Consider the following 15,884-nt stretch of genomic DNA (forward strand, 5'->3'; position numbering starts at 1 on the left):
GCATTGACTAAATAATCAGCTAAAAATCAAAGGACAATTAATGACTAAATATAGGGCAGGTCTCTTGCTGAATAACTAAAAGTATATCTGACCAGCAAGCAAATTCGTTCACTTTCTTTTTAGAATATTTACAAATCTGAAGTGAGAACAGAGCCTATAATGGTATTCTCTTCCAAATCAAAGTGATACAATTCTAACAAACGAGATTTGGAAAAATCTGCTAACAGAAAATAGGAACCTTACAAATGGGATTCAGGGCCTGGCGCAGTGGCTCACTTCTGGAGGCCAAGGCAGGTGGATTCCCTCAGCTTACAAGTTGGAGACCAGCCTGAGCCAGAGCAAGACCTTGTCTCTAAATATAGCCAGGCATTGTGGTGGGTGCCTGTAATCCCAGCTACTTGGGAGGCTGAGGCAAGAGGATTGTTTGAGCCCAAGAGTTTGAGGTTGCTGTGAGCTATGAGGTCATAGCACTCTACCGAGGGTGAGAAAGTGAGACTCTGTCTCAAAACAAAACCAAACCAAAACAAAACAAAAAAACCCAAATGGGATTGATTCCCCTCTTTTAAGAGAGCCATTTTCAGGCAACTAATAAAATAAGCATACACCTAACCTATGGCCCAGCAATCGTACTCCTTCGGCTTAGATCCAATAGAAATGAATACACACACAACACTTACACAACAGTAGAAGAGCAGACAAACTCTAGGCTATCCATATAAATGAATATTTCTCAGTAAGAAAAGGGGGGGGGGGGAACCAAACTACTGATTTGTGCAAATCAGTGAAACTTGTCCAACAAATCTCAAAAACTACATTGAAGAAAAATGCCACCTACAAAAGCATACATCTTTCTTTCTTTTCATTTTTTTTTTTTGAGACAGTCATACTTTGTTGCCCTCAGTACAGTGCTGGAGTGCTATGGCATCATAGCTCACAGCAACCTCAAACTTGTAGACTCAAAACCATTCTCTTGCCTCAGCCTCCCAAGTAGCTGGGACTATAGGTGCCCATGACAGTGTCCAGCTATCTTTAGAGACAGGGTCTTGCTCTTGCTCAGGCTGGTTTAGAACTCTTGAGCTCAGGCAATCTAATCACCTCAGCCTCCCAGAGCGCTAGGATTACAAACATGAGCCACCATGCCCAGCCATACTTATATTATTTTATTGGTATCTAATTTTTTTTTTTTTGTAGAGACAGAGTCTCACTTTATGGCCCTCGGTAGAGTGCCATGGCATCACACAGCTCACAGCAACCTCCAACTCCTGGGCTTAAGCAATTCTCTTGCCTCAGCCTCCCAAGTAGCTGGGACTACAGGCACCCGTCACAATGCCCGGCTATTTTTTGGTTGCAGTTCAGCCAGAGCCGGGTTTGAACCCACCACCCTCGGTATATGGAGCCAGTGCCCTACTGACTGAGCCACAGGCGCCGCCTGGTATCTAATTTTTTTAAAACACTAATCTGTGGTAAGAGAAATCAGAACAGTGGTTGACTCTGAGGTGGTAGGGAGCAATTGATCAGAAGGGGTCCTAAGAGAACTTTCTGGAGTAATGGTGTCTGTTTTACACAGCATATACATCTGTCAAAACTCATTAAACTGTACTCTTAAGAGAGCAGCATTTTACTTTATGTAAATTTTTTTTTTTTTTTTTTGTGATTTCTGGCCGGGGCTGGGTTTGAACCTGCCACCTCCGGCATATGGGACCGGCGCCCTACTCACTGAGCCACAGGCGCCGCCCCTACTTTACGTAAATTACACCTCAACAAAGAAAAAAACTTAACCACCAAAGAAAAGGAGGGGGGATTGAAGTCTGAAGTCTCAAAATCTGGAACTCATTCAGGGTTTGTGAAGCCTGTTTAATATGAAAGATCCCCAGGCCCTAAACAGGGGGAGCCCTAAACAGTTTTATGGCAGTCCCAAAATTACAACAGGGCAGCCCTGTTGCCAAATAAAATACTATTTTCCGTGGAGCTCTTGGATTCCACATTGTACCATGTCACACTGCATTTCATTTGTCCAGCTGCTGCAGAAAGTAGCCTGACTCCTGCCCCAGTCCAGGGTGACTCCCAGAGAGGAGGCAGGGACCAGGTTCAGCTCCCAAGTGGCTCAAGGCTATGCCCTGTGTGCATCTTGCTTCTCCCCACCCTTCTTCCTCTGCCAGCAGCAGAGCGGGATGGGGGCCCCTCTTGGTAACGGAATGCTGGCAGCTTGTGTGGGCTTGTGTGAAGGTGTGCAGTGAGCTGCTGTGAGGTATAAGAGAATACAAACTCTGGCATGAAGCAGTGACTCAGAGAAAGGGCTTTGAGTCGATTTAGAGAATTCAAGGATGGAAACTTTAACCGTTCACTAAATTGAATTGTTATGGGCTGAACTGCATCCTTCCCAAAAAGATATTTTGAAGTCCTAACGACCAGTAACTCAGAATCTCACCTTATTTGAAAACAGGGTCTTTATAGAGAAAATCAGGTTAAAATGAGATTACTGGGTAGGCCCTAATCCAATTCAACTGGTGTCCTTATAAAAAGGAGAAACCTGGACTCAGAGACAGACATACGGAGAGAACACAGCCATGTGACGGGAAGGAGCATCTGCAAGCCAAGGAACACCAAAGATGCCAGCGAACACCAGGAGCCAGAAGAGGCGAGGAAGGACCCTCCCCAGAGCCATTAGCAAGGAGCACAGGCCTTGCTGATGCCTTGATTTGAGACTTCTAGAATCTAGAACTCTGAGGTAATACATGTGTTATATTTTTCCAAACAAAGCTTGTTAGTTAGAACTACATTATTTTGTTTTGGAAGAGATACCAGCATGGGCTCTGGTTCTCCGTTCTGATTTGTGAGTATTCTGTTTCACTAGTTCCCTGCTTGTTCTGAACCCTGAGCTTTTCCCAAAAGTCTTTTCATCAAGACCTGCTCAGGGTGGAGAGCAAGATGGCGGCCGAGTAACAGCTTCCTTGCATCTGGGCACCGTGAGTCTGGGGAGATAAGACTCCAGGCATCTCTGACTGGTGGGATCTGCCTATAATCATCCCTTTGAGGATACAGGGAGTCATCGAGAGACTTCTGGACCCCAAGAGGAGGACAAAAACAGTGGAAAACTGGCAAGTAATCGCGTGTGTTTGATCTGTCTAATCCCGCCAGCTGTGCTATAGCAGTGAGACTGCAAACTGGAAAGGCCTTACCTGTGAACTGTTTTGGTGTTTTTGGATGTGGCACTCAGTTGAACTGCCTTGGGGAGAGCTTGAGAACTTTGGGCATTGAACTTTGGTCATTGTCTGAGACCCCAGACTGAGCCACTGAGCCGGACAGATGCACCTAATAGTGTTTGGCTGAGGGCTACAGGGAGCCATTGTGAGAGAACTGCCCCAACAAGGTCCGCCCTAGGGGTTGCAGAGCAAGGATGGGGCGGAACCTAGTAACCTAGTGACTGAGCAGCCTAAAGGTGGGGTCTGAGCCGCCTTACAGACCTAACCCTCAGGGGCAGAGTGAGACCGGTTTTGGCACAATGGGTAAGTGGACAGTCACTTCAGCAGTGATTCCAGAGACAAACACTTTCCTGGGAAAGCTTCTGCTTAGCAAGTTTAGAATCTTAAAGTGCCTTTTAAGAGGGCTGAAGAGAGACTTAGGGTGTCTACTCTGTGGGGTTTGAGAAATCAGCGGAGGCCTCCAGTCATACCAGCATTGTAATTAACATCCCATACCCCAGAAGCCCACCTGTTGCCCAGACAATATTCAGTAAGACATATATACTGCTTTGTTTTTGGTTGCTTTTTATTTTTTGTTTATTTTGATGTTGCTGTTGTTGTTTTGTTTTTTAATTTCAAACTTTTCCGTACTGATTTTTTCTTTTCCTTCTCCAGTTTTCTAGTATAAATACAATTTCCCATTGCTGCCTTTTCCAATAAGTTCTAAGTTCATTTTTGCTAGTGTTTCTACCCCTATTTGGTTTTTCACCCAATTTTATCCCATAAAGTTTTCTGTTTGCTTGTTTTGGTTTGATTTATAGCATTTTTGTCTTTCTTCTCTACTTGGTGGAGGTGGGGTACTGTGTCTGATCAGGTTAGCAAAGAGTTGCTGACCTCAAGGGAACCACCCAACCGGGCACCCCCAGAGGTTGGGATGTTTTAAGGTTGTGTCAAAGTACCCTACTGTACACCTATATTGCTCTGTCTCCCTCTTTCTGTGCCTCTCTTCTTTTTGTCAATATTCCTTTACCCACCCCTTCTCCTTTCTCTATTTTCTTTTCATTCTTTCCTTCTTTCTTTCATTCCTTCTTGCTTTTCAACCTTCTCATCCTTCCGGTCCTATACCAAAAGGACTCATCTAAACCTTAGTCCACAGGCACAGGAACTTAAAGAGCAAGAGGCAGTGAAAGGAAAATTAGGGCAAGGAAACAGAGAAAATAAATCACTCATGAGGAAGAATCAGCAGAAAACTCCAGGCAACATGAAGAACCAGTCCAGAACATCCCCTCCAAGGGACAATGAGGTAGCCACTGCAGAGGATTCCACCAATAAAGAAATGTTAGGAATAACAGAAAGGGAATTTAGAATACACATGATGAAAACAATGAAGGAAACTGCTAATAAAGTGGAAAATAACCAAAAGGAAATCCAAACACATAATCAAATAAGAGATGAACGATATGAAGAATATAGAAAGGATATAACAAAGCTGAAGGAAGTGAAGCAGTCAATTAGGGAACTTAAAGATGCAATGGAAAGTATCAGCAACAGGTTAGAGCATGCAGAAGAAACAATTTCAGAGATAGAAGACAAAGTTCTTGAGATAACTCAGATAGTAAAAGAGGCAGAAGAGAGAGAAAGCAGAATGTTCACTGTCAGAATTATGGGACCTTATGAAGCGTTCCAACATACGAGTTATAGGAATCCCAGAAGGGGAAGAAGAATGCCCCAGAGGAATGGAAGCCATACTAGAGAATATTATAAAAGAAAATTTCCCAAATATCACCAAAGATTCTGACACACTGCTTTCAGAGGGATATCGAACCCCAGGTCCCCTCAACTCTAACTGAGCTTCTCCAAGACACATTGTGATGAACCTGTCCAAAGTCAAGACAAAAGAAAAGATTCTGCAAGCTGCCAGGAGTAAGCACCAGTTGACCTACAGGGGCAAATCCATCAGAGTGACCACAGACTTCTCTAATGAAACTTTCCGAGCAAGAAGACAATGGTCATCTACCTTTAACCTACTTAAACAGAACAAATTCCAGCCCAGAATTCTATACCCTGCTAAGCTAAGCTTTAAAACTGATGGAGAAATAAAATCATTTACGGATATATAAACATTGAGGAAATTTGCCACAACAAGACCAGCTCTACAGGAAATACTTCAACCTGTTCTACACACTGACCAGACAATGGATCAGCAGCAAAGTAAAAACTCAGAAATTAAAGGACAGAACCTAACCTCCACACTGATGCAAAAGATAAAACTAAGCAATGGACTCTCACAAAATAAGATGAATAGAACACTACCACACTTATCAATAAATGTTAATGGCTTGAATTCCCCACTGAAGAGACATAGAGTGGCTGACTGGATTAAAAAACACAAGCCATCCATTTGCTGACTGCAAGAAATACACCTGGCTTCAAAAGACAGATTAAAGCTCCGAGTCAAGGGTTGGAAGACAATTTTTCAGGCAAATGGAATTCAGAAGAAAAGAGGAGTTGCAATCTTATTTTCAGACACATATGGATTTAAAGCAACTAAAGTCAAAAAAGACAAAGACACTTTATATTGGTCAAGGGAAAAATACAATAAGAAGATGTTTCAATTCTAAATATTTATGCACCCAATTTAAATGCTCCCAGATTCTTGAAACAGACCTTACTCAGTCTGAGCAATATGATATCTGATAATACCCTAATAACAGGAGACTTTAAAACTCCTCTGACAGAGCTGGACAGATCCTCTAAACAGAAATTAAACAAAGATATAAGAGATTTAAATGAGACCCTAGAACAACTGTGCTTGATAGACGCATATAAAACACTCCATCCCAAAGATAAAGAATACACATTCTTCTCATCACCCCATGGAACATTCTCTAAAATTGATCATATCCTGGGACACAATACAAATATCAAAAGAATCAAAAGAATTGAAATTTTACCTTGTATCTGCTCAGACCATAAGGCACTAAGGGTGGAACTCAACTCTAACAAAAACGTTCAACCTCACACAAAGACATGGAAATTAAACAATCTTCTGTTGAATAACAGATGGGTGCAGGAAGAAATAAAACAGGAAATCATTAACTTCCTTGAGCATAACAACAATGAAGACACAAGCTACCAAAACCTGTGGGATACTGCAAAAGCAATTTTGAGAGGAAAATTTATCGCTTTAGATGCCTACATTCGAAAAACAGAAAGAGAGTGCATCAACAAACTTACAAGCCATCTTATGGAGGTGGAAAAACAAGAACAATTTAAGCCTAATGTCAGTAGAAGAAAAGAAATCTCCAAAATCAAATCAGAGATCAATGAAATTGAAAACAAAAGAGTCATTCAGAAAATTAATGAAACAAGGAGTTGGTTTTTTGAAAAAATTAATAAAATAGATAAACCATTGGCCAGACTAACCAGAAATAGACAAGTAAAATCTCTAGTAACCTCAATCAGAAATGATGAAGGGGAAATAACACCTGACTCCACAGAGATACAAGAGATCATCTCTGAATACTACCAGAAACTCTATGCCCAGAAATTTGACAATGTGAAGGAAATGGATCAATATTTGGAATCACACCCTCTCCCTAGACTTAGCCAGGAAGAAATAGACCTCCTGAACAGACCAATTTCAAGTACTGAGATCAAAGAAACAATAAAAAATCTTCCAACCAAAAAATGCCCTAGTCCAGATGGCTTCACACCAGAATTCTATCAAACCTTCAAGGAAGAGCTGATTCATGTACTGCAGAAATTATTCCAAAAAATCGAGGAAGAAGGAATCTTCCCCAACACATTCTATGAAGCAAACATCACCCTGATACCAAAACCAGGAAGAGACACAACCAAAAAGGAGAATTTCAGACCAATCTCACTCATGAATATAGATGCAAAAATTCTCAACAAAATCCTAGCCAATAGATTACAATTATCATCAAAAAAGTCATACATCATGATCAAGGAGGTTTCATCCCAGGGATGCAAGGCTGGTTTAACATACGCAAGTCCATAAATGTTATCCACCATATTAACAGAGGCAAAAATAAAGATCATATGATCCTCTCAATAGATGCAGAAAAAGCATTTGATAAAATCCAGCATCCTTTTCTAATCAGAACACTGAAGAGTGTAGGCATAGGTGGCACATTTCTAAAACTGATTGAAGCTATCTATGACAAACCCACAGCTAATATTTTACTGAATGGAGTAGAATTGAAAGCTTTTCCTCTTAAAACTGGAAGCAGACAAGGTTGTCCTCTGTCACCTTTACTATTCAAAATAGTGCTGGAAGTTCTAGCCAATACAATTAGGCAAGACAAGGAAATAAAGGGAATCCAACGGGAGCAGAGGAGGTCAAACTCTCCCTCTTTGTTGACGACATGATCTTATACTTAGAGAACCCCAAAGACTCAACCACAAGACTCCTAGAATTCATCAAAAAATACAGTAATGTTTCAGGATATAAAATCAAGGTCCACAAGTCAGTAGCCTTTTTTGTACTCCAATAACAGTGAAGATAAGTAGCTAATTAAGGACACAACTCCCTTCACCAGTTTCAAAGAAAATGAAATACCTAGGAATATACCTAACGAAGGAGGTGAAGGACCTCTATAAAGAAAATTATGAAATCCTCAGAAAGGAAATAGCAGAGGATTTTAACAAATGGAAGAACACACCATGCTCATGGATGGGAAGAATCAACATTGTTAAAATGTCTATACTTCCCAAAGCAATCTACCTATTCAATGCCATTCCTATCAAAATACCAACATCGTACTTTCAAGATTTGGAAAAAATGATTCTGCGTTTTGTATGGAACCAGAAAAAACCCCAAATAGCTAAGGCAGTTCTTAGTAATAAAAATAAAGCTGGGGGCATCAGCATACCAGATTTTAGTCTGTACTATAAAGCCATAGTGGTCAAGACAGCATGGTACTGGCACAAAAACAGAGACATAGACACTTGGAATCGAATAGAAAACCAAAAAATGAAACTAACATCTTACAACCACCTAATCTTTGATAAACCAAACAAGAACATACCTTGGGGGAAAGACTCCCTATTCAATGAATGGTGTTGGGAGAACTGGATATCCACATGTAGAAGACTGAAACTGGACCCACAGCTTTCCCCACTCACAAAAATCGATTCAAGATGGATAAAGGACTTAAATTTAAGGCATAAAACAATAAAAATCCTCAAAGAAAGCATAGGAAAAACACTGGAAGATATTGGCCTGGGGAAAGACTTCATGAAGAAGACTGCCATGGCAATTGTAACAACAACAAAAATAAACAAATGGGACTTCATTCAACTGAAAAGCTTCTACACAGCCAAGGAGACAATAACCAAAGCAAAGAGACAACCTACACAATAGGAAAGGATAGTTGCATATTTTGAATCAGACAAAAGCTTGATAACTAGGATCTATAGAGAACTCAAATTAATCCACATGAAAAAAGCCAACAATCCCATATATCAAAGGGCAAGAGACATGAATAGAACCTTCTCTAAAGAAGACAGATGAATGGCTAACAAACATACGAAAAAATGTTCATCATTCCTATATATTAGAGAAATGCAAATCAAAACAACCCTGAGATACCATCTAACCCCAGTGATAGCCCACATCACAAAATCTCAAAACTGTAGATGCTGGCGTCGATGTGGAGAGAAGGGAACACTTTTGCACTGCTGATGGGACTGCAAGCTAGTATGGAGTCTGGAAGGAAGTGTTGGAGAAACCTCAAAGCACTCAAGCTAGACCTCCCATTTGATCCTGCAATCTCATTACTGGGCATCTGCCCAGAAGGAAAAAATCCTTTTATCATAAGGACACTTGTACTAGACTGTTTATTGCAGCTCAATTTACAATCGCCAAAATGTGGAAACAGCCTAAATGCCCACCAACCCAGGAATGGATTAACAAGCTGTGGTATATGTATACCATGGAATACTATTCAGCTATTAAAAAAAAAATGGAGACTTTACATCCTTCGTATTAACCTGGATGGAAGTGGAAGACATTATTCTTAGTAAAGCATCACAAGAATGGAGAAGCATGAATCCTATGTACTCAATTTTGATATGAGGACAATTAATGACAATTAAGGTCATGGGGGGGAGGAAAAGCAGAGAGAGGGAAGGAGGGAGAGGGGTGGGGCCTTGGTGTATGCCACACCCTCTGGGGGCAAGACATGTTTGCAAGAGGGACTTTACCTAACAAATGCAATCAGTGTAACCTGGCTTATTGTACCCTCAATGAATCAACAATAAAAAAAAAAAAAAAAGGGAAAAAAAAAAAAAAAAGACCTGCTCAGCTGAGATTCCCTTAACCTGCAGGCTTATTTAAACAACATCTGTTGTTTAAAGCCACCTAGTCTGTAGTACTTTGTCTTGGCAGTGCTAGGAAATTAATACAGGGGACAGAGAAGAAAAAAGCTTGTCAAAAGAGACAAGGTCTCACTCTTGCTCAGGCTGGTTTAGAACTCTTGAGCTCCAAGCTGGGCATAGCCTTGAGCCTTGAGCCTTGAGCACCTAAGTAAGAAGTATGAGAAATCTTAGGGAAATTCAGGGAATGTTTTTCTTAAGTAGAGAAAACCCAGGTGTAAGAAGGATTTCTGAGAAAAGCCTCCAGAGCACTTACAAAGCCCTTAATTATATACAGTGTTAATCCCAAATAATGCAAAGCAAAACCACACCCTATGCAAAGGCCTGTCTGTGCCATGTCCAAGTCCAATATTTGGAGGTGGACAACACAGGCCATAATAAGTCTACTTCAAGGGTGAAGACAAAGGATGACGGTGTTGCAACTTTCCCTTTAAAAACTAAGGTGGTAAGTCTTGAGCCACGGAGGGGTGCCATTCTTTTCTGATTAATCCAGGAAGACTCTTTAGACAAAGTCAAGTTTTGTGAAGTGTTTAAGTGATCAAAAAAGACTGTGTAAGCTGGGTGTTGTGGCACATCTGTAGTCCTAGCTACTTGGGAGGCTGAGGCAGGAGGTTTGCTTGAACCTAGGAGTTTGAGATCAGGTTGGGCAACATAGCAAGACTCCATCTCTTAAAAACAAGATTGTGGCAGAGGGCAGCAGTTTTAATATTTTCTGGTAGAGTAAAGGCATTCAGATACCTGGCACTAGTCACAAGTGGGGCAAAGAGATGAAGGGTGGCATAGGAACCAGGGAGGGGAAGCAGTAGGCACACTGGGGAGAGGCACTAATCCTACTGAGAAAACTCGAAGGGTGTACAACCAAGAGTTGAAGTTTGGTCAAAATGAGAGGCAGTCTCACTCTGTCAGCCCAGGCAGAGCGCTATGGCATCACAGCTCACAGCAACCTCAAACTCTTGGGCTGAAGCGATTCTCTTGTCTCAGCCTCCCATGTAGTTGGACCACAGGTGCCCACCATGATGCCTAGCTATTTTTTAGAGACAGGGTCTCACTCTGGCTCAGGCTGGTCTCGAATCTGTGAGCTCAGGCAATCCACCCACTTCGGCCTCCCAGAGTGTTAGAATTACAGGTGTGAGCCACTGCAGCCAGCCACCACGCATGCTTTTAAGAGACTGAGAAACAGGGCGGCGCCTGTGGCTCAGCGGGTAGGGCGCCGGTCCCATATGCTGGAGGTGGCAGGTTCAAACCCAGCCCCGGCCAAATTAAAAAAAAAAAAAAAAGAGACTGAGAAACAGCAGGAGCAGTGGATCAGGTCTGTTATCCCAGCACTTTGGGAGGCCAGCATAGGAGAATTGCTTGAGGCCAGGAATTTGAAACAAATCTGAGCAACATAGTGAAACCCAATCGCTATAAAAAATAGGAAAATTAGCCAGGTGTGGTGGTACACACCTGTAGTTCCAGCTACTTGGGAGGCTGAGACTGGAGAATTCCTTAAGCCCAGGAGTTTAAGGTTGCAACAGACAAAGACCTTGTCTCAAAAAAAAAAAAAAAAGGCTGGGCATGGTGGCTCATGGCTATAATCCTAGTACTCTGGGAGGCTGAGGCAGGCAGATCACTTGAGCTCAGGAGTTCCAGTCCAGCTTGAGCCAGAGTGAGACCCTGTCTCTACTAAAAATAGAAAAATTAGCTGGGTGTGCTAGCACATGGCTGTAGTCCCAGCTACTCAGGAGGCTGAGGCAAGAGAATCACTCAAACTCAAGAGTTTGAAGTTGCTGTGAGCTATGATGCCACAGCAATCTGCCTGGGGTGACAGAGTGAGCTTCTGTCCTCCCCTCCCCCAGAGAAAAGTAGACTAAGAAACCAGAACCATTCTCAAGACTCTACCGTCTCTTAAGATGAAACTGGAAGAGCAAGAGTCTAAAATTAATGACTTGAACATAATACCTTAGACCCCAATGAACACTAAACCTTTCTGATAAATCTAGTATTAATGCTTAAAATAGGCACCAGCACCTCCTTTGAGTAAATGACCACACAATTGCAGTACTTCATCTCTTCTTTTAAATCCGAGACATTTTGGTTGTCATATTTATCTCTTCTATGATTAATTATTCTCCCAGGTGAACATAATAATGATGGGACAGCCTTAGCCTCATGGCAACATCCTGTGATTGTTTTACATTAGAGGCTGTTCCTTGGTGATTGCTTTCTAAAGGGGCAGAACTGCTATGAAATAGTTGAGTTCCCAGTCTCTGCACATAAACTTGCTAATGCCTTCCTAATGAGGCCTCCCTGCAGTTGCCTGATGGAAATGCACTTCTCATAGCACTAGCTGCAGGGAGCTGCAAACCACTTCATTGGTTTCACAGCAGGTGTTTCTCCAAATTTAATGACCTTTGCTCTAGAGTAGAAACTTGGCGCTTCTTCCCCTAGTACCAAAAGTCTGGGCCCCGTTATAGCAGAGACTATGACACGCCAGTGAACCTGTAAAATGGCATCTGATAAAGCCCTTTATATTGAGATGAGGTAGCAGGAAGAAGTCTTCAGGGTTCTTGTCTAGTGACCTGAGAAATTAAAAACATCTTTGCTAAACCCAAGATGGAACACTGCAAATAGATTGCCAGCTTAGCTCAGGATGCCAGCCACCACATTTTGAAATTGGTGAAGTCCCCAAGGCCTAACAACCACCACGAGAGCCTCAGTGTCCTAGTGTTTTAAAATTAGACACATTCAATACCTTTCTTCTTTAAAAACCAAGAGTCTCTGGATTAAATATAACATTTTATTTGCTGAGATCAATTTTATTCTCTGCAAATGGCTCTGGGTTATCCTTCAGAGGCTTTTATGCATCAGGCCGTGAGATTTATGTGGCATTTACTACCTTCAGATGTGTTTAGTACCAAGCAGAGACTCATTAGCGCCTGCCCTCTGCTTTCCTTCCTCACCCTAGAGGGAGCACGGGGAAGCACTCCGCAAAACACATTCTAGGCTTGAGAGGAAAGCCAGTGGCAGGGAGGAGTCTTAACTTCTCCAAGTTAGGATGGGAAACTGATCATCGCTCCTGACTGCACCTGGAGCATCTGAACTTGAATGAGGGGAAGAGTTCCCCAGCCCCTGCCACCAGACTCAGGTCGCAACTGTGTGTGCACTAATTCTTGATGTTCATGACTCTTCTATTTGTTTGGAAATTAGAACGAGTCTGGCAAAATTTTTGTACGTACCTGATCCTGAGCTAAGCATCACTCCTCCATAGATATCCAGAGCCAGCTGAGAATAGGCAAAACCAAAAACAGTGATGGTCAGGCCAGCCAGCAGGGCCAGCTTGAGCAGGAACTCCAAGACCATGGCAGCAACAGCAACGTCCTCCTAGAGCCAGGCCGAGGGAAGGAAGTCAGATGAGTCACGAGCTGAGAAACCCTTGTGTCTGGCCTTCTCTCTCAGCTGTTTCACAGCTCTCTCTTCCAGTTGGTGGGAAGCATAACTGTTTCTCTGTGGCCAGCATTTGTTTATGTGTCAATTAGCAAATGAAGGGGAAAAGATAGTGTGTATCTCTTTAGGTGGCCAGGGGAAGGTTTACTTTTCAACTCATTTAGGATAAACTGTTTCAAATATTGCTTAGGAAACACTTACTTTGCCCTCTAATATTTATTCTTAAGTAGGTAATAAGATTTCAAATATGCTATCCAGCTCTGTCCTTCTGACAACTCAAATTCTGATGTCACTATCAATGCACACTTAGGAAAACATTCCTAAATCTGACTGAGAACCATATTAGCTCATTTAGAGATATTGTGCATACACTGTATTTTTACAAAATATAAGACATGTAAGAGGCAGAGCTAATTTGCTTTTAATTCTAAATCAGACATTTTCAGAGGTTTTAGAAAAAGTAAAGTTTCCACGACCAAATACTCCTATATTAAAACCTCTTCTGGATTTAGCAACCAGAATATGGAGACTCCCACGGTCAGAATGTAGCTCAGGGCAAGTCACAGTCTTAAGAAGCTTACGCAATTGGCGTGGTGGGTGAAACCCAATGATCACAATCTTTCCTCCCTCAGTAACAGAAAACCTACAAAAACCTTGCTCCAACTCCTGCATTCTTTAGTTACTGAGAATCGGGGGGGGGGGGGGGGGGGGGGGCAACCTCATTCTTATGCCTAAGACTAGCCCATCAGAGGGCATCTGTGCTGCACTGGGACAGCTAGAGGGTTCTGAAAGGGCTGGATCAAGAGGAAGGTCACGGAGAAGGACAAGGGGTAAGAAGGAAGGACAGCCAAGTGAGGAGGGAGAGGCCATGAGGGAAGAGTGAGCTCTGTGTCCTGCTGTTACTCAGAATGAGAGAGAAGAATAAAACAAGCTCCACATTCTTATCTGTCTTGTAATTAGAAGGAGAATTCACTTGAGAGATGACATAAGAACCAAGACTACCTGTTTCTGAAGTGTGGCATCTTTCTCCCTCTCCAGCACCTTAGCAAAAAATACATAAAAACTCTCCTCTACTGGCTGGAAAATTAATCTGGCCACAAGGGAGCCAAGATTATTTACTATATCATATACACCTAAAAAAAAAGGAAGAAACAATAAATCATACTGATTCCCTATTTTAATTTTCATAGCACTATTAAAATTATCTAATTCAATATTTTAATTAAACTTTATCTTCAGATAATTGTAGATACAAGCAGAAGTATAATAAATAATAGAGATCCCATATACCCTTTACCTAGTGTCTCCAAATGTATCTCGCAAAACTATAGAACAATACTATAGTTGGGATACTGACATTGATATAGGATGTTTTTTATCACTAGCACTTTTTTTATAAAACTCATTAATGCAAAGTTTTTTTTTCAATTTTTATTTCATTACTTTGGGATTATACAAAAAAAAATGCAAATATTAAAAGAGACCGACCAGCCACACAAACATGGAGTGAATTCTTGTGGTTGTAATGGTGAGCTCCCTCTTCTACTCTCCTGGCACCCCCAGAAAATGAGCACCAGAAGCAGAGTAGAGGTCAGGGGTCTCAAAAGAAAACCTGCTACCCAAGTTAAGAGTAGAGGGCACAGTAAGTATATAGTATACATTTACAAAGACCTACAATTAAAAACCTTCAAGATTCATTATTTTTATAATCTTCAGGTTCATTAAATATATCAAACTAAAAAGAAATATATTAGGAAGTATCTGTCAATAGTATTCACCTTTAAATAAAACACTAAGAATTTTACCTTACCTTGATCACCAAAATTTAATACATTCAAAAATGTCATTACATATCGCTCACCTATAAATGGAAAAGCAAAATAATTAGCATTTGAAATGCACATTAATTTCTTATTTCCTTTCTCATATCTATCAACTTTTCCAATTGAAGAACATTCTCAAAGGAGAAAATAGATAATCAGTTAAAGACATGTTCCTTGTCCTAATGTTGATTTCAAGTAATCTATTAACAGTTTGGAACGTGTTAAGGCCTTCAGTGACAGCAAAACTCCAAACCAGTTACATTAAAAACAGCAACAAAAAAAAATTTTTTAAGCCTAAAAATTTTTTTTTTTTTTAAAAAGTATGTGGAGATTACCAAGATGTTAATTATCCCAAGTTAGACATCAGAAAATCTGAGTGTAAATTTTCTGTGAAATGAAATGCCCATGATACAGGCTCATCAAAATGTTTCCTGCAGGGTAGAGAGAGCTCCCTGGAGGCTGGCAGCTCTGAAGCCTGAGTTCAAGATTCAAATCTAAGACAGTCTAGTACCTTCCAGGTGAAGCCACCAGCCAGGAACCCCACCCACTTGGCTTTCATGAATTTTCTCAATCAAGAGTGAAAAGCATTGATCACTAAACAATGCTCACTGCCCTAAAGGGGAAATTTCACCTCCTGGCAACTTGCTAAAAAAGGAAAACATTAAAAGGCTAGAAGCAGTAATGATCTTCTCCTAAGACTCTCTCTGACAAGCTCTCTTTCTAACAAGCTCTCTGCCACTTCATTGCAGCAGAGATCTCTGCAGGTCCTCCCAGGCCTGTATCTATGTGCTACTCTGATCCACAGCTGCAGCTTTTGCAAATACAGCTTTTAGGTCAATCCCTGCTATCACACCTTTAATGGCTCTATAGTGTTTGCAAAAAGTGTAGGCTCCTTAATTCTGCATTTGAGACCTTTTATACGCTGACCCTAACCTACCTTTTGGCCTCGCTTTTCCAACTTCACCCCCATCACATTGGCAGCCTCTGCTACACCTGTCAAATTTTGGCTTTCCAGCTGCTCTGAGTCAGGTTGGGTCTAGTTGGGCCTCTG

At 41.4% G+C, this 15,884-nt stretch overlaps 1 protein-coding gene across 1 annotated transcript in view; it reads right to left on the minus strand.

Moving 5' to 3' along the window:
* RFT1 (RFT1 homolog) overlaps window positions 1-15,884 on the minus strand; it is a 48,829-nt gene that overhangs the window by 9,300 nt on the left and 23,645 nt on the right. The window contains exons 8-10 of the mRNA XM_053600874.1: window positions 14,821-14,871; window positions 14,013-14,143; window positions 12,803-12,947 (exon numbers count right to left, since the gene is read on the minus strand). Coding sequence (XP_053456849.1) covers window positions 12,803-12,947; window positions 14,013-14,143; window positions 14,821-14,871 — 327 coding nt within the window. The remainder of the gene's footprint in view (window positions 1-12,802; window positions 12,948-14,012; window positions 14,144-14,820; window positions 14,872-15,884) is intronic.

Source organism: Nycticebus coucang, chromosome 8 (assembly GCF_027406575.1).
Source record: "Nycticebus coucang isolate mNycCou1 chromosome 8, mNycCou1.pri, whole genome shotgun sequence".
Classification (NCBI taxonomy): domain Eukaryota; kingdom Metazoa; phylum Chordata; class Mammalia; order Primates; family Lorisidae; genus Nycticebus; species Nycticebus coucang.